Source organism: Nelumbo nucifera, chromosome 6, assembly GCF_055504915.1.
Source record: "Nelumbo nucifera cultivar China Antique chromosome 6, China Antique-T2T, whole genome shotgun sequence".
NCBI lineage: Eukaryota > Viridiplantae > Streptophyta > Magnoliopsida > Proteales > Nelumbonaceae > Nelumbo > Nelumbo nucifera.
The window spans coordinates 62747529-62771664 of record NC_142654.1 but is presented as its reverse complement, the minus strand read 5'-3'; the positions used below and the strand labels follow the sequence as shown (position 1 = coordinate 62771664).

General features: G+C 37.8%; 3 protein-coding genes across 3 annotated transcripts; 2 read left to right on the top strand and 1 right to left on the bottom strand.

Moving 5' to 3' along the window:
- Positions 1–1384: 1384 nt before the first annotated feature.
- On the bottom strand, positions 1385–8550 carry LOC104604338 (F-box protein SKIP23-like). Its single transcript, XM_010268636.2, has 2 exons — positions 7354–8550; positions 1385–1937 (listed from the first exon to the last, which is right to left on the bottom strand). The coding sequence occupies exons 1-2, from the start codon at positions 8548–8550 to the stop codon at positions 1905–1907; spliced, it is 1230 nt and encodes a 409-aa protein (XP_010266938.1). The 3' UTR covers positions 1385–1904.
- An 804-nt stretch (positions 8551–9354) lies between these two features.
- Positions 9355–10714, top strand: LOC104604339 (F-box protein SKIP23-like). The gene has a single exon (XM_010268637.3). The coding sequence runs from the start codon at positions 9355–9357 to the stop codon at positions 10519–10521; it is 1167 nt and encodes a 388-aa protein (XP_010266939.1). The 3' UTR covers positions 10522–10714.
- An 8610-nt stretch (positions 10715–19324) lies between these two features.
- Positions 19325–21955, top strand: LOC104604335 (Tetratricopeptide repeat (TPR)-like superfamily protein). Its single transcript, XM_010268635.3, has one exon. The coding sequence runs from the start codon at positions 19787–19789 to the stop codon at positions 21713–21715; it is 1929 nt and encodes a 642-aa protein (XP_010266937.1). The 5' UTR covers positions 19325–19786; the 3' UTR covers positions 21716–21955.
- The last annotated feature ends 2181 nt before the right edge of the window (positions 21956–24136 follow it).

Genomic DNA, 24136 nt, shown 5'->3' with positions numbered 1-24136 from the left:
ATTCTTGAGTAAGCTTATTCCTTCCAGGGACAGTGGTGCTGTTCCATGTTTTCCATGCATAAGTTAAGCCAATACCAAGTATAAGCAGATAATGTCACATCTTATTAGTATTACATATTGTGTATTCTTCAGGCTCCACAGAAGACAAACACATTTCATACTGTTGATGAACTACTTCATGAGTGCATGAGCTGATTGATGAGAACTTGGTTTAGAATCCATTGTGGAATTATATCGGTTTAGTGACTGGTGTACCAACTTTTGTTTCACCTTTATAGAATATCAGTTGCAATTGGTATAATAAATCCAACCCTCTTTACATCAGAAGGGACGAGTATATTCTTGGGGATAATCTCCAGCCATTCCTGCCACTTTCTGTCTTATTTGAAATGTTTGAGCAGAGTTTTATTTGTAAGACCCTTATAAATCATACTTGCATACTAGCATAAAATTCCTGGGTGAGTTCAGCAGATAAGTTTGATAATGTGAAAAGACACCTTTCCGTTATTCTTTGGATTACTTGTTTATCTGTTATCATCAGAGATATACCTCTCATTACAAAAGACCAATTTACCAAAGTTTCTCTTGAAATGTCAAGCTTCAAACATTGTCAATGCTCATCTGATCGTTTCATTTACCCTGGGGTACTCCACGCCCAAGACACATACATTCTCCTTTGGGTGATGATGGTGTCCTTCAGAAAACATGCCCTTGTGTTGTGGAAATTCTCCTGTCGAGTTGTTAGGAAATCGTAACGTAGGGGTGGTCAGGTTTCTGTTTTGTTCTGTTTAAGGCAGTTTTTATTGCAACTTGCAAGTAATGCTTTTATTAGCAAATAGTAAAACAAATCATTCTCCTTTGGTTCTCTTTGTTTGGAGTGCAGTTTTCATTTGAACTAGTACAAATATGTGAGTGCAAAGTTTTGTTTCACTATTGCTTCAAGTTTCGTTTTAGGGCCCACTTGGTTCACTGGAATAAGGGTCTGGAATCAAAATCCCATTCATGACATAACCCCATTTGAGAGAATGGTCATTCCCTCCCCCTCCCTTGGAAATGAGATCCCATTCCAGTTCCAGCTAATTCAATTCTGATTCTAATTCCTATGGCAACCAAACAGGCTATGGGAATACCGATTCCAATTCCATTCATGTTCCAATTCTGATTCCAGCTGAGAACTAAACGGACCCTGACAAAACAAAAAAAAATCTAAAACAAAATTAGGAGGTAGGATCATGGTGATTACCGATTAGCCAGCCCCCTGCAATTCACAGCATCATCATGTTAAAAGATAAAATAATTGATAAATACGAAATTCCTTGAGACCAAGTACGAGGCTTCTCCTCTCTTGGTCTCCCAATTGGCTCTAACAAAGTAACAATCTCTTGAGACATTCCAGCAACATAGCAATGCTAATAGATAAAGGTGGCCAGAGGTGACCTACAATCTAACAAACATGCTAGCGTTTTATAGAACCGTAGCAATCTACTTGCTAATTACTACAATCTTTCAAAACAGTAGAAACCACTCCTACCTGTGGTACATGTATTGAAGTTGCTTGCGTATGATTATAAACAAGGATGTTCATTTATATGATTTATCATATAATGGTGTACACTATTTACATTTCTTTTTGATGTTCTGCTGGCTTAGCGTAGTGTTATGTTCACAGAAAGCATGCTTGTGTCCACTGACAGTTCCCTCTTCTACATGGGCTGAGACAAGTAGGACACCTACCTATTTAGAGAAGAAAATTAATTCTTTGCAAATGTAAAACGCTGCAAATGTGAGAAGCTCCACGGGTATGAATGCCACGAGAGGAAGCTCCCCTGTTGTTTCATATCCTTCCAAGTATAGACGTGCAGTGATTCTTCTTGTGGTAAACCAGGAATCCATGCCAATCATCTTCACAAGGTTAGATCTTTGAACCGGTTGCATTCCTGCAGTACTCATTAAATCGGTATTTCTTTTAATCAGCAGCAGAGCAACAAGATTGCATTTTAGAAAATAATGAGAAAAGACACCCTACAAACAATGCCAAAAACTAACCACCCATTCTAAAAGCACGTGATTATTGCAAATGAATCCTAATTCAGAGAAGACCCTGTAAAGATACTAGACCTTACAAGTTCTTCAAATAAATCCTAATTCAAACTAAACCACATCATTGCAATAGGAAGCAAACGAAGAAAAGGCAGTTTATGACATAACTAATCTTGATTTATACTAAATAAAATAATCATCATTGGAGGTTAAGTCTATCTATGTTTTACAGATTTCCACATTAATAGGCCTAACTGTTAGGTCACATGAGTAGTATCCAAATTTTCTCTATAATTAAAGTACACCAACCAAGACTGCTAGGACTAAGGATGATTCTTCAGTTAATCAAAAGCAAAGGCTCAACGACTCATTGACCTCAAACTGGATTTTCTTTACATCTTGCACCCCTTTAATGCAGATCAGAAGTTTTCTATGGTTGTTATATGTAGGACAACATTCATTAGCTCTGATGTCAAAAGCCTGCACAATTGGAATAACTACAACAGGTGACAAAATGAGAAAAAGTAAATTGAGATGGTTTGATCATGTGCATAGAAGACCATCTATGGCACCTGTTAGAAGAAGTGATCTATTACAAGTTGAAGGGGCCAGAGGAGCTAGGGGCAGACTGAAAAGAACTTGGGGTGGAAGTAGTAAGAAATGATTTAAACAACCATAATTTGATGATAGATATGGCACTGAACAGAACGGAATGGTGAAACAAGATTCATTTATCCAGCTCCACATCATTTGGGCAAGGCTCAAATGATTACGACATGCCCAGAGCCCACTCCCATAGTCATCAAGGTGGGCGCCTAGGCGACAAGGTGCCTTTGGAGGCTCACCTTGCCTAGTCGCCAAGTAGTTTTGTGCACTAGGTTATAAAATACTTATATTTTTAATTTTTTGACATTATAATTATAAAATAAACATTATTAAACTAGAATATTAATTTTATGTGTTTATATACTATTTTTTTTATTATTTTCTTATTTTATGAGGGTTTAATCAACACAAACATTGCTAACTGCTGTGTTGAACTCATGGTTCAAAGTATCGATACACCTCTGTGTATTGGCAGAGGTGTATCGGTACTTATAACGATACTCCCCCTATTTTTTTTTATTTCTTTGGTTTTCAATTTCATTTTTAAATATATATTTATATATATATATATTATTTAAAAAAAAGGGTCCCTGAAAACACCTGTAAACAGGTATCGGGACCCCAAAGATACAATACAATACACCCGATATGGGGGTGTATTGTGTCGAAATTTTGATCCTTGATTGAACCCTAAAAAATTTCAAAACCTGAACTGATAAGCAAAGGAAGAACTTAAAATTTTGTCTAATCAACACATTTTCTTCTTCCACCTTTTCTTTTCTTCTTTCCTATAACAAAAGTAGGGGTTCAGTCCCTATATTTTTTGAAATTTCTTTCCTTTGTTCTTTTTCTTCTCATAAAATGTTGATTTTCTAGACTTAAACATGAAATTTATACTTTTCTTATGAAAATTATGAATAATTATTGAGGAAAGATGGTTATGGAACCTAGGGAACTACCCTAGGATATATGGTTTTACTTAAAAAAAATCCATCGCCTAGGCGACAAGGTGCCCCCCTGTCACCTAGCTTCGCCTTGGCTCCTTGAAAACTATGCCCACTCCATGAAAAAACCCCACAGTTCTGATTCCTCTATGGTTAGGATGTAGAAGCCAGGAATAAAGGTAAGTGAATGAATGGGATGTGATTGTGAAGGATTATGAAGGGGTAGCAGGTCAGTTAGAGGAGAACAAGTGAAATTGAGAACGTAATGGTGATGGTGTTGAAATGGTAAAATAAATGGAGATCTGATCCAATTATTAGAATCCAGTAGCTAGGTAGGTGGAATATCATGGGGCTACTTTTTAACCAATAAGCTAGTGAGGGAGAAAAAGAATTTCTGCACTCAAAAGAAACAAAACATCCAAACTCTTATCTGCTCCATGCTCTGTTTATAGAGTATGGAAAGCATTTCCTAAATCTTAGATCTCTTGCATGGCAAATATCTTTTCCTATTACTTCCATTTATTTGCTAACCTAACTTAGAAACAAAAAAAATGGCATCCCCAAATTAAACCTGTTACTGATTATTCTTCTAGTAATCAAATCTTCTAAATATTTCAAACTGGGAATGAATGCAGGACACACAAACAGTTGTACATAATTTGACTCTAAGCTGCCTAAACATAAATGAATGTAAATACAACAGCATGTCCATTGGAGACCCAAATATATGTCCAATTCATATCCAGTAACTTAAAAGTTTAGAACCAATAAATGTTTAAACAACCATAATTTGATGATAGAAATGGCACTGAACAGAACAGAATGGTGAAACAAAATTCATTTATCCTGCTCCACATCATTTGAACAAGGCTCAAATGATGATGACATGCCCACAGCCCACTCCATGAAAAAAAGCCACAGTTCTGATTTCTCTATGGTTAGGATGTAGAAGCCATGAATAAAGGTAAGTGAATGAATGGGGTGTGATTGTGAAGGATTATGGAGGGGTAGCAGGTCAGTTAGAGGAGAACAAGTGAAATTGAGAACGTAATGGTGATGGTGTTGAAATGGTAAAATAAATGGAGATCTGATCCAATTATTAGAATCCAGTGGCTAGGTAGGTGGAATATCATGGGGCTAGTTTTTAACCAATATGCTAGTGAGGGAGAAAAAGAATTTCTGCACTCAAAAGAAATAAAACGTCCAAACTCTTATCTGCTCCATGCTCTGTTTATAGAGTAAAGAAAGCATTTCCTAAATCTTAGATCTCTTGTACCGCAAATATTTTTTCCTATTACTTCCATTTATTTCCTAACCTAATTTAGAAACAAAAAAAAATGGCATTCCCAGATTAAACCTGTTAGGCTGTTACTGATTGTTCTTCTAGTAACCAAATCTTCTAAATATTTCCAATTGGGAATGCGTGCAGGACACACAAACAGTTTTACATAATTTGACTCGAAGCTGCCTAAACATGAATGAATGTAAATACAACAGCATGCCTATTGGAGGCCCAAATATATGTCCAATTCATATCCAGTAACTAAAAGTTTAGAACCAATTATGTCCCAACTTCAGACCCAATATACGGGCATATGATTAGGAAATGGGCTAGATAGCAGGTCTCCTTTTTAACTGCTAGGACAGCCAGCAAGTCATTGTTGGAGATTTGTTTCAATTTTTGATTTTCTGTTACTGCATCAATTCATAGTTTCATACTATTCTTCTTGTCTACCAATAATCAGATCAACCAGACCAATCCAATAAGAATCCTAACAACCCCAGGCACTTATTAGATCACTCCCGGATTTTCCATTGTTAAACCTATAGGGCCTTTATTAATTCTGTTTTTTAGGATTCTTAGTGGATTGGTACCATATAGGGGCCATTACTTGGTGTAATGGTAAAATCTTGGGCTGTCAAACATGAGAATGTGGGTTTGAGTTGTGAAAAAATCCCAAAAGTTAGGACCATATTCAGTCCACCCCTCCCAAGACCCCAGATAGTTGGGGCCAACATTGGGTAATGGTCTTTATTGAATTGGTACCGGATCTACCTAAATATGGATCCACTGACAGCCCTAACACCGGCAATTCAATAAAAAGTAATTCACTGATCCTCTGTCTGCTTCCAAACACATCAACATGCACATTTGGCTACATATCTTATGACTAATAAGGTGTCAAACATTAAATCTTTGTCGGCTGCAGGTCAAACAAAAAAGGCCACTTTGGGTGGAGTTTATCAGCCCCGAGGCCCAAACCTATTCTGTGAAAGTGGAAGAAGAGGAGAATACTACCATGAAGAACAAAAAGATTGTGAAAGTTAACACTACTTATCCGAACTACTGGTCCTCTTGCCCTCTAATTTGGATTCCATCATCACTTCCCCTGGTTCCCCAACATTTTTACCATTGATTCCACTTGCAAATCATTAAGGTGCTTCCATATGGAGAGAATAGCATTCATAGGGCCATTGTCAATCTTCTAGGATAAAAAAAAGAGGTAGTGCCTGAGGAACCTTTGAAAAAATTGAGTTAGTTGTATAATGAAAAATGGAATGAAGTAGTCTTCATATACAAATGCAGTTACTTTAGATTTAGAGTCAATGCATCTTTTTGCCCCTAATTAACATATTCAGATACAATTCTTTTGTTGTACGATAACTACATGACACATTTAACAACTCAGAAAAATTCACCCAACATGATTTTCTTTTTGGAGGAAATCATTTATGGAACTGGCAGAGAAAGAATTCTTGCTTTAGCAATATTATAGAGAGGATCTGGCAATCACTGTTGCTTGCTCTGGATAGGTAGGTTTCTGGTTAGTAATCAGTAGTTAGAATGGTGAAGACAGGATCTGATCTAACATCTATCGTTCAAGAGTTCCCAATATTACTAATTAAGATAGCTGGCACCTCCAACTCCAGGTAGGCAGGTATTGGGCTGTCAACTTTTATTGTGTATTTACCATGTTAACTCAATATCACCATCAATGATATTAAGCCCCGTGGTCCTTCAAGTTTCCCCTTGGAGAGGCAAAGGCATTAGAATCCACCCTGAATGGCTAGTTCAGGTAGAGGTTCATAGACCAGCTAATGCATTGGCTGACTCACTGGCTAGAGGAGGTGTAAGCAGAACAGGCCCAAGGATATACAGCATCAGAACTTATTTATGGGATTTCTTGTATGGGCTGTGGTCAGCTCTACGCTGGCTTCTCAGTAGATAAGTGCTCCTTTATTGTTCATGTACTGTATTGGTTTGCCTCTTGCTATTCTAACTAGAAGGATTTTTCTCCATATTAATGGAATTCATTAGTGTTGCAGATTAAAAAAAATATCACTATTAACTAGTGTTTTAGCTGCAAATAGGTTCAATATCCTTTATAGATGAAGAAAATTGATTGGCTTGTTTGTTGTATATCTATAAACCAACAAATACAGCATAACAATATTATTATGTTTATATGGGAAACAAAGTAGAAAAAATGATACATTCCAGAAGAGAATAATCCTCAGAGATAAATCAATATGAAATTGTTTTATGGGGACTTGAACAATGGACCTATTGATTCATAAGTTGAAATCATATTGTACTTAGATGCAGAATTATAAGTTATTTGTATACTGATAATATTTTAAGGCCCAAATCAGAAGAGCTAACTTTAACTTACAAAAACATCAAATAAACTCAATGCAATGAGTCATTTGGGAAGAAACAGAAACGAAATCAGAGAGCTAAATACCAACCGACTGCACTTACTTCTGACATTGTCGATGCAATCCAAGAAGGAGGTGGCCAAAATAACTTGGAATATCCTGGATAAGAAGCCAATGGTCCAATACTACCATCCTCTAAATTGAACACACCTATATCATGATCCATGAATGGTGCACCATCCTCTTCTCCGTTCGAATGGAAAAAGTTGTCGGTGAAATATATGCAGTTCCCTTTACAACCGGCGAAGTCGGAAGCTGAAGCAGAAAACGAACAATTGTCACCCAAGAACAGCAACCTGTCACCCAAACTTTTCATCGAAACCCATTTCTGCCTGCCTGGATCTAACTTGAAAACCTCAAATTTAACAGTTTTCTCAATTATGTAGGAATCAATGTGTCCAAAAATTGCATCCTCATCCTCGTTATTGTTGGGATCATCATCAGGGCCGACGCTTAGGTACATATCTACCAGCAATAGGTCCCCCTCGGATTCCACCAAAAACTTCTTGTCACCACCAAATACAGGGAATGCAATTACAGTCACAGCAGGCGACGAATCAACAGTGACCGTTCTTCCTGTGTGATCAACGGCATAGAATTTCCCTTTAAAATGTATGACATCATCGTAAGGGAAAGTCAGATCTTGTATAATCGTCCATGTCTCATCTCCCGACTTAAACATGGCTAATTTTCCAGAAACATGAATAGTGAGGAGCATATAATCATGACCATAAGCAGGATTGAGAGAGAAGACGACCTTCTCCATGTACAAATTATCGGCATCGCCCGAGGAGCGATAGTCGACGTACTGCAGAACATATTCTTGACCCAATTCGGAGACTCGGATCTCTGAAAGGTCCAATACCTTGGGAAATGTTGCCGGTAGAGGCTTGATTTGGTTTCTGGAGAGAGGATTCAAGAGATGCATAACCTCCGGGGTGTCTTCTTCTACTTTAATGAGCCAACCGTCAGAACCTGCTCCGGCTACGACCTGACGATGATTCTCCGGTAACCCCAATCGGAAGATTGAACGCTTGGAAAGATAGAAGCCCCCAGAGGTATCGGTAACCTCTTCGTTGGTTAGAATCGGGAATCGGCCTGGTAAGCGATACCGCCTAGGCGACACAGCTGATCGCCATGTCGAACAAACGGCACGAAACCGGAGAACGTCGAAATAGGTCGTTAGTTGTTTCGCTATCAGCTCCAACAATTCGTGCGGCAGTTGGGACCATTCCGCCATTTTCTTGACAAGAAAACTAAAAAATAATTACCAGAAATAAGAGAAAAATGGAAGGAGAGGAAGGAGAGGAAGGAGGAGGATTAAAGCGCTGATGATGAATATAATATATAGTTGGAGGGTTGAAGCGGAATTTTCTTAGAGCACTGTGGGTCGTAGGAAGAAGAGGAACTTGGAAGGTGGCTTGTCTTATGTCATTTGAACCTGAATCCACGTATTATTACGGTTTTTTTTTTTACGTGTCACAGATTCGTATACTTGTCAACAAAAAGAGAACTGACAGATATAGATCGTTTGATTCATAGATGGCTATGATACAGTGTGAATCATAGATGGCTATCATTCATAGATGTTCTCAATGTATGGCAGGGATGGCTTATTGGGACGTATTGGGACTGTGTTTATAACTTCCTCCTTGTTGGGATAATGTTGGGACCGTGTATCGATAGCTGATCCGAAATCTTGAGTCTTGACTGTCATTGGCTCTAATTAAAGACCAAAATTCCCAAGATTCTTCTCACCGCAAGAACTGTGACTGGACTCGGGAGAACATCTCTCCGTGAATTAATAACAGTAAATACCGAAAATGTTCAAGTGGGAAGACGTGGATAGGATTCTGGTAGTACTTCACTCAATGAGAACGCTACCGTTCGATTACCACTCTCTTCGGTAAAAGCTAAAGATTAACGAGATTCCTTTCGTTTTTGCTGATTCTACTGAAACAGTTGAACTGATCATTGAATTCACACACATGATCTTGAATTCAAGAAAAAAACCCTAGACTGATCGAGAGAGAGAGAGAGAAGTATGGCTGTTGATTGGTCCCAACTTCCACCGGATATGATAGTGATGATGTCGAGAAAGCTGACTGTTTATATCGATTATCTCCGATTCCGAGCGGTTTGTGTAAATTGGAGATCCGCTGTGTCAAAGAGGCCTGACCACCTCCCCTGCCAACTTCCATGGCTGATGCTTCCTAACACCCGGAATAACGACACCTGCCGTGGTTTCTTCAGTCTGTCAGATGACAAGATTCATTGGCTTGAGCTCCCAGAGGCGTCTCGTCGGAGGCGATGCTGTGGGTCTTCACAAGGCTGGCTCGTCGTCGTCGAGGAGTCCCCGGTGATCCGTCTCTTGAATCCCCTAACGAGGGCCCAAATTCAACTCCCACCATTGACAACGTTCCCGAATGTTTTGGGTTTCGATGTATATAGAATCGGTAAAGAGTATACCCTCCAGACTTCCTCCGGTGACTGCTACTCTCGCAACTTGAAGGAAATGCGGGACTCGTTCTTGAAGAAAGTCATCCTATCTTCAAGTCCGGCTTCCAGCTCCGAATATGTCGCCTTGGCCATCCTTAACGAAACCGGTGAATTAGCATTTTGTAGACATGGAGATGAGGGATGGACTTTCATCGAAGATGCACAACCTTGCTATGAGGACGTTATATGCTACAAGGGACTATTCTATGCGGTTGATAGACGTGGAAAGGTTGTAATTTGCGATGTTAGTGGTGTTTCTCCGGTGGTGACAGTTATCAACACGCTATGGTTGTTCGGTGGTGACATACTTTATTTGGTGGAGCAATCTGGGGAGCTCTTACTGGTTACTAGGCATCTAGAGCTCGGACTTGTGGAGCCTGATATGGCCTATAAGACAATTCGATTCGAAGTCGCCAAGTTGGATTCAAGTAGCCAGAATTGGGTTAAGTTGAAAGGCATAGGTGACCATGTATTGTTCTTGGGTAAAAATTCCTCCTTGTCTTTGTCGGCCTCTGATTATCCTGAATGTAGAAGGAACTGCATCTATTTTACTGACGACTATTCTGAGGTCAACTTTGAAGGTGTACGTGGAGATTATGATGTAGGCGTGTTCAACTTGGAAGATGACAGTATCGAACCATTGCTATGTTATTCACAAAGTTCCTTGTTAATTTGGCCTCCACCCCTGTGGATTACACCGAATCCATTTTAGGCTGGAATCCTGGCAGTAAGTGGAATTGTTTATTCTTGTTGTTCTCCTTGTGAAATGTATCATTTCTATTCCTGAATGTCATTAATTAGCTGTGTTATTGTTTGATTAATTGTTCCAGTTTATAGATTTCCTTTCTCTTGTTTACCTTACTCTTAAAATTTCCAGTTAAATAAAATATGATTTTGGTCTGCAACTTCTATTGCTGGCCTCAAATAGTTGAGGTTAAGCCTTGGTTGAGTTGATCTGTAAACTCTATTCAACATGAGACTCCAATCCAGCATCATTTACTAATTTGAACTAGCATTGATGAATGGTTATTTCAAAAGAATTTGTTCAACTAAAATTTCCTCATCTGAACAAGGACATATATAACCTGGTTTAAATTTTGGAAAAACTAGACCCAATTGGTAGACATAAATTGTTCCCCAAAAATAAAAGGTACAGTGATCAGTTCTTATGGAGGAAATGATTGAAAATAGACAACCCATTTACTGCAAGGATATAAACACCTTTCTAGAAGCATTATTTCAATTCCATGAATCATTTCTTACCACAAACCCTTTCCCCCTTAAAGCAAATTCTAAAGTTGCAAACCAATTTTTTTTTCTTGGGAAGGGAGAATAAGCCTTACCTGGAAGGAAATGCTAAATATATCAAGACCAGACCAAAAGTTAAGTAGCTTGGTATTTAACATTTCCTTACCATGTCAAGAGAGTTATTCTAGACCATAGTTTCAACTTGGAAGATGACTTGCTACCTGATAAACAGTTGTTTTCTCTTGAAGCATGTTTAAGATGGAAACAAACTCTTCTTTCTTTCTTTCTTTCCTTTTCAAGTATCAACAAATAACCCCCTGTGTAATCCAGAAGAACCCTCAAGCGTTAAATATTTCCTTAATCTAATCCGTGGAGCCTCAGGTTGTGTCTTCTATGCATGCTATGAAATGGTGCTGGAGTAGCTATTCAATCCTTTGCCTCAACCCATCTTTGGTGCTTTGTTGGGTCCTATGTGCTACCCTCAAAAAATGGGGAAAAATAAAGAAATTAGTAGTCTAGAAAGGTTTTTATTTGTATTGTGCCAAGAAAAAAATTATTTTAAGGATACTTTCAATGTAAGATAGATGAAAAGCTAGGACTAGTATAAATTTGTCTGGGATCTTCAAAGGATTAGGTAAGTGATAAATTGAAAGGACTTTGCTGTGACTCAATTTACTGGATGCACACAAATTCCTTGCATCTAACTCTTGACTGCATGCTTACATAATCTAGAAGTACAACCTTATGCTTAAAATCACATATAGCAAGAAAGGATACATGTAGCCAAACCCAAATAATGTGGAATTGTGGATGAAGACTGAATTGAGCTCAGTTGACTTGAGAAAAATCCCTGAAAATTCTTTGGCAGGACCACTGTACATTAGGGGTTGATCAAGGCATTTATTAACTCCTTGGAGTCCAACTCCAGTAAATAGTGTAGCTTGCTTTCTCAGGACCAGGTTTATCCTAGTAGACGTCATAAGCCTGCTGTACCCTTTGTATTTCAATGTGCTTTATTGCTAGCTGCAAGACAAATTCCATTGCAACTCTAATTTCTGTCTCACATTTGACACTTGACACACCTCTAGGCGACAAGGCACCCTTTGAGGCTTGCCTTGCATAATCGCCTAGCAGTTTTGTACTATGTATTGTAAAATACTTTTTTATTCTTTATTTTTTGACATTATAATTATAAAATAGGCACTATTAAAGTAAAATACTCATTTTGTGTGATTTATATACTAATTTGTTTTTATTATTTTCTTATTTGTTAGGATTTAATCAATACAAACATTGCTAAATGCTGTATTGAACCCTAAAAGACTTTAAAACCTGAACCAATAAGTAAGGAAGAACTTAAAATTTTGTCTAATTTTCTACTACTACTATATTTTTTGAATAAGGGTTCAGACCCTATCTTTTCTTCTTTTCCTATAACAAAAATAAGGGTTCAGACCCTATATTTTTTGAATTTTCTTTTCCTTCTTTTTTTTTCTTCTCATGAATTTGTTGATTTTCTATACTTTAACATGAACTCTATGCTTTTCTTATGAAAATTATGACTAATTATTAAGGAAATATAGCTATGGTACCTAGGGAACTACCCTAGGATCTATATTTTCTATATAAAAAAGTCCATTGCCTAGGCGACGCCTAGACGCCCCCCTGACGCCCAGCCTCACCTTGGTGCCTTGAAAACTATGATCAGACCCAATTTTTATAGTTAAACACAACAATATGAGCCCTGTACAATCAGACCCCAAAAGAAAGAAAGAAAGAAGGAAGATGGTCATTTACAATCTTAGACTGTTGTTCTGAGCAAATCAGATTAGTTTTAACTCCACAATAGCAGTCCTTGCAACCTCAAAACATCTGATCATCCATAATGTTTGCAATATTATTTTTACCATTAAATTACTGAAATCCAACACTTGTTTCTCCTTTATAGTCAAACACAAACCCCTAGCACTGGGCAAGGATTAACACTATGCTACTGTATTCAATTTTGGCATGCCTGAGCAGGACCTAATCCATTTAGTAAAAACAATGGATGTAAAAGTAGTATAGGACCAATCTACTTCATGTGTGAGATACCTCATTAAATGAACACTTCTTTGATAATTGGATAAGATGAACTTTAGGGTGTTTGTCTGTTTCCATTATGGTTTTACATTTGGATATTCTTTCTAGCGCCCGTTATTTATTCTGTTTTATAAATGTTTCTGGTGTCTGTTTTTAAAAAAAAAATGTAATTTCTTTTTTTATTATATATAAATTCAGTTTTTTTAGATAGAGTGGAATACCAAATATTTGGGACAACGCTGAGTTGAGTTGTCAATGGTTTTGTTTTAAGAAAGTATTAGAATGGAAGTAAGAATGCTTCAGATATATTTTTAATATATTCCTTTTTTTAAATTTTTTAAGGGACTGATGAAGAAATAGAGAATATATATATATATATATATATATATGGTGACATTATACAATCTTGAACAGACTGTTAAGAACTTTCTTTGTGGCACAATCCTATTAAGGTCCTCACATCAAAGATTGATGTTACTCAAATCCAGGCCTCAAGAAGGAAGACGTGACTATGATTTTTCTCGTCTTCCTATTCTTCTTTGTTGATTATTATTATTATTATATAAATAATAAGAAAATGTCAGGTGTACAGATGCTTTTTAAATAAACTTCAAGGGAGAGGTAAAACTGAATCAACATTGTGGCACCTATTTCTTTGCCAATAAGAGACGGCTAAAAACTGGCAAGACCATTCTGGATGCGATACATGCACACCACAACTGATTGTGAAGCTGAACTTTGGGCAATCATCAGATGCTTAAAAAAACTGTTATCATGGCATTCTCAAAGCAACACTTTTTTCAGATGCAAAAGAAATCTTATCCAAAATCAAGGGAACCTCAAGAAACATCATTTGGCATGAACAGCCTCTTTTTGATCATATATGACACCTTTCTTTTTCATGTATCCTTGATGTTTTTTTTAATTGTTCCTTTCTATTTTGCCCCCCTAAAAAAAGAAGAAAAAACTAGAACGCTCAGATGGAGATCTAACCAACTTCACTTCATAGGAATTAATTAGCATGAACCCAACTTAGTGTGAACCACTACTCATAAAAAAATAAAAAAAAATGTGAACCACCAATAAATATTGATGCTTTCTTCCCCCTTGATCCCTTAGCACTGCTATCCTACCGACTCTCGTCTCTTGTTTTTCTTTTTATTCTTTTTTCTTTAATTTCTTGATTCTATTCTTATGTTCAGTCTTTCAGATCTTAAAACCATAACTATAGCTGCTAATGATTTATAATTATTTTATTAATTCCAGTTCTTGATTTCTATTCTAGATTACTTGACTTCAAAATATTAAGATAATTCTTTAAGCTCTTAAATACATTTTTGTACTTAACTGACTTAGCTATAAAACTGTTGCAAGGAATCTTCTAGATTGAACAAGTTGTTAGTCAATTGGACAACTGGAGGTCAGTTAGACAAGTTGGGGTCATTAGGTCCTGTGACTCTATAAATATCTATTCTCTGAATGCATTTCTTTGAGGTCTTGTTTCTAAACTCTCGCATTGTTTTCACTCTGGAATCTACCAAAACTAGCATATGCAGGAGAAGTTCTTATAGAGTTTCCATTTTACTTTCCAAAATAATGCTAGAACAGTCCAGCGCTTTACCATTAACCAAGATTATTTGCAGCATTTGATATTGTACAGGCCCCTCATATCATTGACAAAAGTGAAGGACACTTCCACATTTAAACACGAAATAGACTTTGAACTGAAATCTTACCCTTTCTTTTAAAAAGCCCAAATTCTTGCTGTAAATTATACATCTTTAAGAACACCTACCCCTACTTCAGCTTCAATGGTTGAACTGAACTTTAGCATCTGGAATATCTGCATTAAAATTACCTACATAACTTTCAGTCAATGATTTGTGCAACAGAAAGCAGTTACAGGAATTACTATAGTTTCCTTGTTTGAGGCCTGCACTATGAAGGTACTGGTCAGTCTTGAAAAGCAGCCTAGAATAGAATATAAGTGAAACTAATTATGGAATGATATTGATAATTGTGTGAGACCATGTGACTGCTGAAGTTAATTTCACTAAGCATCACTAGTAAATCACGATTTTATACTCTATTTGGGTGTTGCCATGTTGGGGGTTCTTTGTTGTATTGGGGGAGAGTGGCAGTGGGGTAACTCTCATTTTCTGTTCTGTTGGGGGTTCTTTGATCTCTTCTCTATTTTTTCTTTTAGTAAAATCTTAAAAATGCTCCATATTGGTTATTGGCGCTTAATGGAGGTTGTTTTTCTTTTTTTTTCCTTTCCTTTTCCTTTAGTTAGTTGGTGTGGTTAATTGTAATGCATGGTTTTCAAAACCGGACTGGACCGGAAAAACTGGGAACTGGTCACCTGATTGGTTCCATTTTACCCCAGAACCATCTTTTTGGCCAAAACTGTTGATTTGGTCAGCAAACCGCTGACCCGGGCAGTTGAACCATTCGAACCATACAGCGGTTTTTGGCCATTTTTTAATTTTTTATTTCTTTTGTCAGCATGGGCCATCCGTTCAGTTTGAACGGTCAGGCCATTCGACCCGGGAACTGGACCCCTGAACAGTTCGTTGTCTGGTTTAGTTTTAAAAACCTTGTTGTAATGATTTCTGTATTCTGATCCTATGGTTTAATGAGAATCTCTTTTTACCAAAAAAAAATGAAGAATTTAAACAGTCTCTCAGGTTGATCCCCTTCAAATTTTAACTATGCTCACCCTAGGCCTGTCTAAGTTGCATCCCTAATTCTATCCGGTTGTACCTATAACTACATATTGTCCTTCCTTTCTTTGTTTATTTCTCTTTTCAAATTAGAATTTTATACATGTAAAAAAACTTTCATCAAGGAAATTGTAATGGTTCTGTAAAATTACTGGGGGAAAGTTTGTCCAAAATGATGTTAACCCTTTCCTTAATTATTATTTTAATTGAAAAGTTGTTATAGGATGGAAAACCAGAAAATTATAGGAGTGCCAATGGAGCGGGTTAGATTGCAAACCCGACCTATCTGCCCTAATGAAGTGAAAAGAACTACCCAAAGCTTCCAACAGTTGGAAGAAGGGACCTGTGCAAACGAAGAACCAAAGGCTGAGTGGCTGACCATATTTTTACTCGAAAGAATAACAGAAAAGCAGAGTTACAGATCTTCTATCCTTGAACCTGACATTACCCAAGCCAGCTCCTCTCCATTAACTCCAGCATTGACTAGAGAGTCAGCTAGGCTGTTGGCAGTCATAGGTGCCCATAGCAACAAGAAGTTAATGCTGGATTCTAAGGTACTTTATTGGAATTATTGAGATAAAGGTAAAGTAATATATTAGGCAAAAAGCATTAACCAAATCAGCACAAGGAGCTGTGCAGTGCCCAAATCAAAAGCTGTACATCAAACTAAAAGATTACTCAGTATGCATAGATACAAAAAGAGCTCCAGCATTACAAAACGAGCTATAAGGTCTATTCCTGAACAGATTATGAGACCCTACCCAAGAATACATCCTACCCCAAAAACCTTTACATAAATTATCCTCTGAAACATACAAATTTTCAAATGTTCTTTTGTTTCTTTCTGTCTATATTGTCCAGATTACTAAAGCTGGACCTGCTCTCCAAATTACCTTGCCTTCTTTCGAGAGCCCTTTCAGATGCCAACTCTGAAGCACTGCTAGCACATTTTCTTTTTCTGGGAAACAAAACTGAGCTTCAAACAGCTCCAAAAACTTTGTCCAAAGGAGGCGAGCAACTCTGCAATGGATCAGTAAATGTTCTAAGTCAGATGCTTCCCCACACATAATGCACTTGCTACGCAGCACACTCGTCCCTCTTCTGGACAAAACCTCCGCTGTCAAACATTTACCCGACATTGCCACCCATAATAAAAAGCAGCTTTGGAGGGGCTGCGGATTTCCATACTTTGTTGGAATTATTAAACAAGGTTTTGCTAAATTAGGAAAAGAGAAGCTGCTACCTCAAATAGAATTGCATTTATGAAGTTGTGTAATCAATTCAATCTCAAAAGTTAACTGTTCATAAATTTGATCCAGCTGACTTTCCAAACTCCAAAAAAAAAAGAAAAAAATTAATCAGTTCTGGAGTATGGATGAATCTATTGGGCACCTGGTTATTCCCTAAATAGGTCTGGAACTATGATTATGATTACAGTTCTCTATCTGAAATAGTGAACAAAAGAAGATATGTTCATCAAAGAACAATTTCTGAAAATGAGAAAGCAGTGGAAGGGAACATAGAAAAAAATATTTGGTAAAAGTGACCTTGTACATAAATAGGATATGAGAGGGAAATCTATATTAATCTAAAGGGTAAATTGCTGAAACCTGCCCTGGAGTTTGGTAATTGCAATCACCTCCCCCGAATTTTTTATACAGTTGCAAGTAGATCCCTTTGTTAGAATCCTCCAATAAGAGTCACGAAAATATTTAAAATACCCATACAGTTATTATTGATGTTGGTTTATACAAAAAAAAATTATACAAATTTATGAATGATAAAAAAAGGAAGAATTTAAAGTTGCAGCTTTAAGTTTGAGTGATTGATATGAAAGGTAAATTTGAAAAATAAATCAATTTCAAAAGTAATTGTATGAATATTTTAGATATTTTTATATATTTTTTTAAAAAAGTGTCAGAAAGGTGAGGGAGGTGATTGCAATTATCAATTATCATAAGTGAGGTTAGCAATTTACTTAGGCTGCATTTGGTAGAGGTGTAAATACAAAAGTCCATCGGTGTAAATCCAGAACCGTCAAATGTGTCGGTGTAAATCCAGAACCGGCCGAATGCACCTTTTACACTCTTCTACGTTAGAACAGTGTGAAACATCGGTGAATACTTTATACGCGTTTGGAGTGAAAAAAGGGGTGAACTGGTGTAGGAGGCGAAGGCATCTCTGATCAACGACTAGATAAGGCCAATGGTGGATCCGTTGGAGGAACGGTGACCAAAGCCCAACCTGTCAACGAGTTTGGTCATCTCTCTGTGGTTTAGATTAGAGCTAGAAGAGTTGGATTTCAGAGAAGGGAAGCCACTGCACATGCGTACAGAGCCTCCGATACCAGAAACAGATTTATGCCTAAGGACCAGCAGCAGAGAGTGAGAGAAAGAGAGAGAGAGAGAGAGAGAGAGAGAGAGAGACGGAGGGAAGTGAGGACAAATACTGGCAGGGGAATACCCTCGCTTGGGCTAGATTTGCAAATGCGTATAGAGCCTCCGATACCAGAAACAGATTTATGTCTAAGGACCAGCAGCAGAGAGTGAGAGAGAGAGAGAGAGACGCAGGGAAGTGAGGACAAGTACTGGCAGGGGAATACCTTCGCTTGGGCTAGATTTGCAAATGCGTACGGAGCCTCCGATACCAGAAACAGATTTATGGCTATCGGCTGCGAGATGAATGCGTATCTGTTCGGTTGGGATGGATTTACACCGATGTTGACTAGCACCTTTATTTTTCCCTTCTGGGTCCTCTCCGGCTCTCCCTTCGGAGGTGGATTCAGATCTGCCACTGCAACTGCGGCAGTGACGGAAAGAGAAAAAAGGGGGAAGAAGAAAAGAGAAGGAGAAGAGAGAGAGAGAGCGAGTGAGAGAGAAGGAGAAGAAGAAGAAAGAAGGAGAAGAGAGAGAGAGCAAGCGAGAGAGAAGGAGAAGAAGAAGAAGAAGAGAGAAGAGAGAGAGAGAGGACGAGCGAACGAGAGAGAAGAAGAGAAACAGAGCGAGCGGTGTTAAATTTAAATCAAAATGTATACATCCATTATCTAAAATGTAATTTTACACTGATTTTCGATGTAAAATTACATGCTTATCAAACGCTAGTAAAATCGAACCGGGTGTGGTAATATATTTTGCACTTCTTATTGGTCTTACTGAACCAAGTAACATGTCTTGATGATAAAAATTAAAAAAAAAAATGTCTTGATGATTTTATCCTCCATGAATTCATTAAATGGAAATCTGTATATATAGTCCGCATTGAGAATATCTTTCCATTAAAAAAAGTATGGAGATATTCTCAATGCAAGGCTATAAAGACTACGTGGACGGTGTGAGTTTGGTCTTGTGTCGCCTTATATTCACCAATCGTGGGTGTTAAATGGGAGTGGATAAATTGGTGGGTCTTCACAGAAAAGAAATAAATTAGCCTTTGTGCCTTGATATTAATTAGTCTTATGTAAAAGAAATAAATTTTCAAATAATTTATTTACCTGAATAAATAATACTCTCCTATGGGCAAATAATTTTTTTGTTCACATGGAAAATTATTAATGCATGATGGAACATTCAATAATAATTGTTTTATAGATAAAATGGTCATTATATAAAAAATGATGATAAGATAAGTGCAGTATTCAAATAAGTATTTCTCATTTCTTAAGAAACATTTCTCCGGATAGGTGTATTTACCCGGATAGAAACGAACGAGGGTGTGACATTCAAATAATGGGTTTTAAGATTTTTCTATGTGCAAGGGCCCAGGCCCGCAAACAAAGGCCTAGGCCCGGCCCAGGAAAATGCGTGTATATAAGTATATTCTGTTCGTCTTCGGCGGACGAGGGTGATGGAAATGGAAAATGGGATCAGGGGAATTTCCTCTCTCACGTAATGAAACGACTGCTATGGCAATGGTTTCGAAAGGGGAATGAGCTGCACTGAACAACTCTTCTTCTCCGCATTGAGAGATTGCAGAACCCTTAAAACCCTCAAACAACTCCACGCCTATGCGTCTAAAACCGGACTTGATAATGACCCCTTCATCGCCGGAAAGTTTATCCTCCTGTCTGCCGTTTCCATCGCCAATGCTCTTGACTACGCTCGCCGTCTCTTGCTCCACTTCTCCTCTCCGGACGTTTTCATGTATAACACCCTTGTCCGAGGACTCTCTGAATCCGAAACCCCTCAACAGTCCCTTCTTACCTACATTGAAATGCGTAGGAGATCGACACCCACCCCTGATAGCTTTACCTTTGCTTTCATTCTTAAAGCCGCTGCCAATTACAGGTCCCTTTCTTCAGGAACTCAACTTCATTGCCAAGCCCTCATTCATGGCCTCGACACCCATCTCTTCGTTCGAACGACTCTCGTTAGCATGTACGCCGAATGCGGGTGCATCGTCTCAGCGAGGAAGGCGTTTGACGATTTGCCCCAACCAAATGTTGTAGCTTGGAATGCAATTGTCACTGCCTGTTTCAGGTGCGGCGACATCACGGGCGCGAAGCTTATGTTTAAGAGGATGCCTTTCCGAAATTTGACATCTTGGAATGTCATGCTTGCTGGGTACACGAAAGCCGGAGAGCTGGAGCTCGCGAGAAGAACATTTGCCGAGATGCCTATGAAAGACCAGGTCTCCTGGAGTACCATGATTGTTGGGTTTGCTCATAATGGTTGTTTTGATGAGGCTTTTGGCTTTTTCCGTGAGTTGCAGCGAGTTGGGATTAGACCCAACGAGGTGAGCTTGACCGGGGTTCTCTCTGCGTGTGCACAGTCGGGTGCATTCGAATTTGGAAAAATCTTGCATGGCTACTTAGAGAAAGCGGGTTTTATTGAAATCGTTTCTGTTAGTAATGCTCTCCTCGACACCTACACAAAATGTGGGAATGTTGATATGGCTCGCTTGGTCTTTGATCGGATGATGGAAAAGAATATAATTTCTTGGACTTCAATGATGGCAGGGTTTGCAATGCATGGTTACGGAGAGGAAGCGATAAAATATTTCCACGAGATGGAGAAGTCCGGAACGAGACCTGATGGAATTACTTTCATTTTGATCCTGTATGCTTGCAGTCATGCCGGATTGATCTTACAGGGATGCGAGTATTTCAACAAGATGATTGAGAAATATGAGATGGAGCCATCAATCGAGCATTATGGTTGTATGGTCGATCTGTATGGCAGGGCGGGACTGTTGAACAAGGCTTACGATTTCATAACTAGAATGCCAATTGAGCCAAACGCCGTTATTTGGCGGACTCTTCTTGGGGCGTGTAGTATTCATGGGAATGTCAAATTAGCAGAGAAAGTGAAGCAACGCCTCTCGGCGCTCGACCCTGACAACTCTAGCGACCATATTCTGTTGTCGAACATTTATGCTGTGGCTGGGAAATGGAAGGATGTTGCCGCAGTGAGGAGATCAATGACTGATCGGAAGATTAAGAAGACACCAGGTTGGAGCATGATTCAGGTTCACAAGGCCATGTACAGTTTTGTGGTGGGAGAAGGACCGGCCGGAGTTACAATGGAGGCTTATCAGAAGCTTGGGGAGATGATGTTGAGACTTAAGATTGAAGGAGGTTACATGCCGGAGGTCAGGGGCGTTCTGCATGATATAGAAGAGGAAGAAAAAGAAGATGCAATCTCTAGGCACAGCGAGAAGCTTGCATTAGCATTTGGGATGTCAAGATTGAGTGGGGAAAGCGTCATCAAAATTGTCAAGAATTTGAGGGTTTGCAGGGACTGTCACACCGTGATGAAGCTGGTATCAAAGGTGTACAGGCGAGAGATTGTTGTGAGAGATCGAAGTAGGTTTCATTGTTTCAAGGATGGGGCTTGTTCGTGCAGAGATTACTGGTAACTTGGTTAGATTAGATACCATTTGCAGACCTGATTGGGCCAATCCAGCCTAAAAAGATTGTTCAATCAGGTTCTTAAAGGCTAGGAAGCCTAGGATAAGAAATTGCACCAAAATGGTGAGACTTCGAGAGAAAATAAAACTAGGACTACCCTTTGTTCAACAAAGTCAAAAGGATGATAGATTTCCCTTGTATTCTTTCTGAATTCATTTTCTCAGTATATGACAATTTTTGGACAAAAATCACTTTTTCTTAATTTTACAAGTTACACATTATAAAATAAATGAGACATACAACAATTATATCTATAATTATTTATTATGTTTTTATGCTTTTATGGGCTTCTATGTTTAAAATATTTAATCCACATTGAAATTAGTTTATAGGTTACTTAATTTCCATAATGCAATTTTTTTATACTTAAACTATATGGAATGATATATTATATAATTTAGGGACTGTTAAATAATAGCTGAAGTGGCTGAACTTGAAAGACTTAAGCTGCATTTGGCATTCCTCATTTTAAGGACTTATCTCCTTTTTCAGTTAAAAACTCACTGTTTATAGGGGTCAGTAGTTGAAATCGCTTATAATTTAACTTTAAAAAATAATGGAAAAGAAAGAAATAGCTTAGAATTTGTACTTTTCATTTTTGGCTTTTGTTCAATTATAATGCCAAAAAGACATGATAGGGGAAAAACTTAATCAACAGACATCATAAAAGTACAATCAGGTAGGTAGGTTTTCATCAAAACTCATGGGGTTGTGATTGGTCAAAACCTTTCTAGTATCATGTCTTTATGGCCATCATAGATATCACTTAGGTGGTTTTCACCAAGACTCATGCGGTTGTGATTGGTCAAAACCTTTCCAATATCATCTCTTTCTGGCATCATAGATTTTCCTTACAAAGCCAACTCTGAATTATGGCGACCAACCGACTCAGTGGCATCATCAAACAGAATCAATACTACCGATCTCTGGCGGGTTGTGAGCCATTCCAGATGCAGAACATTGCTTTTAATGCTTATAAATACATACATGTGGCCCAAATTTGCTACATGATCAGTTGTCAGGTCGCCTTCCCATTCCTAAAAGCATGGAACATATGCTCCACTTTGCTCTTTATGCCATGTTCTACACCACCAGTCTTAGGGATGATAGTGGGCCGGGGCAGGTCGCCCTGAGCCACGTCTTCATAGAAATAGGATTATCAGAGTAATTTGAGCTTTAAACTGTTTTCACATCTGAATTCACATCTCCACCCCACAAGGGCCGCCCCATAACGTCCCACAGTACATCCCCACTGTGTATTGGAAATATCTCTCAATAATGATATCATCAGTTTTGATATTATCATCAGGAGATATTCCTAATACATGGCAGGATGTGATGTGGGACGTTGTGGGGCGGAGATGTAAACTCTTCACATCTGGGAGATATTCATATTTCATAATGCATGGCAATCATATTTTGTGGGTAAGGATGTAGGAACAGTTTGTGGATAAGAGATCTAGAGTGGAGTAATTAGACCTGGCTCAATTTGCACCAAATCCCCCCCGCCCTAATTATTACAAGTTATATGGGTAGGTATTAGAGGGTTGTTGTTAAAGCTCTCACTCTTTTATGAATCAGTGTATCCATATATCCATATATTTCAGGGTCCACCGATACAGAGAATATATATGTTTGGACATTTTCAAATCAACTTATTAGATGATTTTGCCCTTATCTTCTTCATTTTGTATTTTAAAACTGAGAAAGGTGTAAAATTGTTGACAGGTCTAGTGACATTGTGAAATAACGAAGTTAAGGGTGAACTCATTCAAAAAGGTATTTTTGCCATTTAAAAAATGCTTAATATATCATGTGATGTGTACATTAATATTTTTCTCACAGAATATTGTTTAACTTGAGATAATTCTAATCTAACACAAAATGAGATTTAGTCTCAGTTTAAAAATAGTATAAATATAAATATGTACAGTATAAATACATACAAAATACAAGGTTTTACACTATATATTTGTATTTATATTTTATAAATATGAGAAGTTCAAAACCTTGTATTTTATATTATTTTGCATGTATTTATACTATAAATTTGCATTTATACTCTTTCTAAATTGAGCCTTTTAGTAGTTTAATTATATATGGACATTGTTTTTGAACCATCATTTGATTTGGGCAGTCGGACCATTCAACCTAAGAAACCATCCAGGAAATCAGTTCCATTTCGCCCTTAACTCATATAAAAAATCATTGACTTGGTCAACAACCTATTAATCTGGCAGTCAAACCATCAACTTTTCAAACTTGTACAATGGTTTTTGGCCATTTTTTCATTTTAATTACTGTTTTAATCTTTATTTTTTATTTTTTTAGTTTGGAATGGACCGTTTGGTCAGACGAACTACTAACTT

What these genes read in the sequence shown, in the direction of transcription:
- LOC104604338 (XM_010268636.2), bottom strand. Translation starts at nt 8,550, where the DNA reads ATGGCGGAATGGTCCCAACTGCCGCACGAATTGTTGGAGCTGATAGCG. An exon ending in TTGCATCGACAATGTCAGAA is followed by an intron (nt 1,938 to 7,353) that starts GTAAGTGCAGTC and finishes TGAGTACTGCAG; the next exon opens with GAATGCAACCGGTTCAAAGA.
- LOC104604339 (XM_010268637.3), top strand. Translation starts at nt 9,355, where the DNA reads ATGGCTGTTGATTGGTCCCAACTTCCACCGGATATGATAGTGATGATG.
- LOC104604335 (XM_010268635.3), top strand. Translation starts at nt 19,787, where the DNA reads ATGAGCTGCACTGAACAACTCTTCTTCTCCGCATTGAGAGATTGCAGA.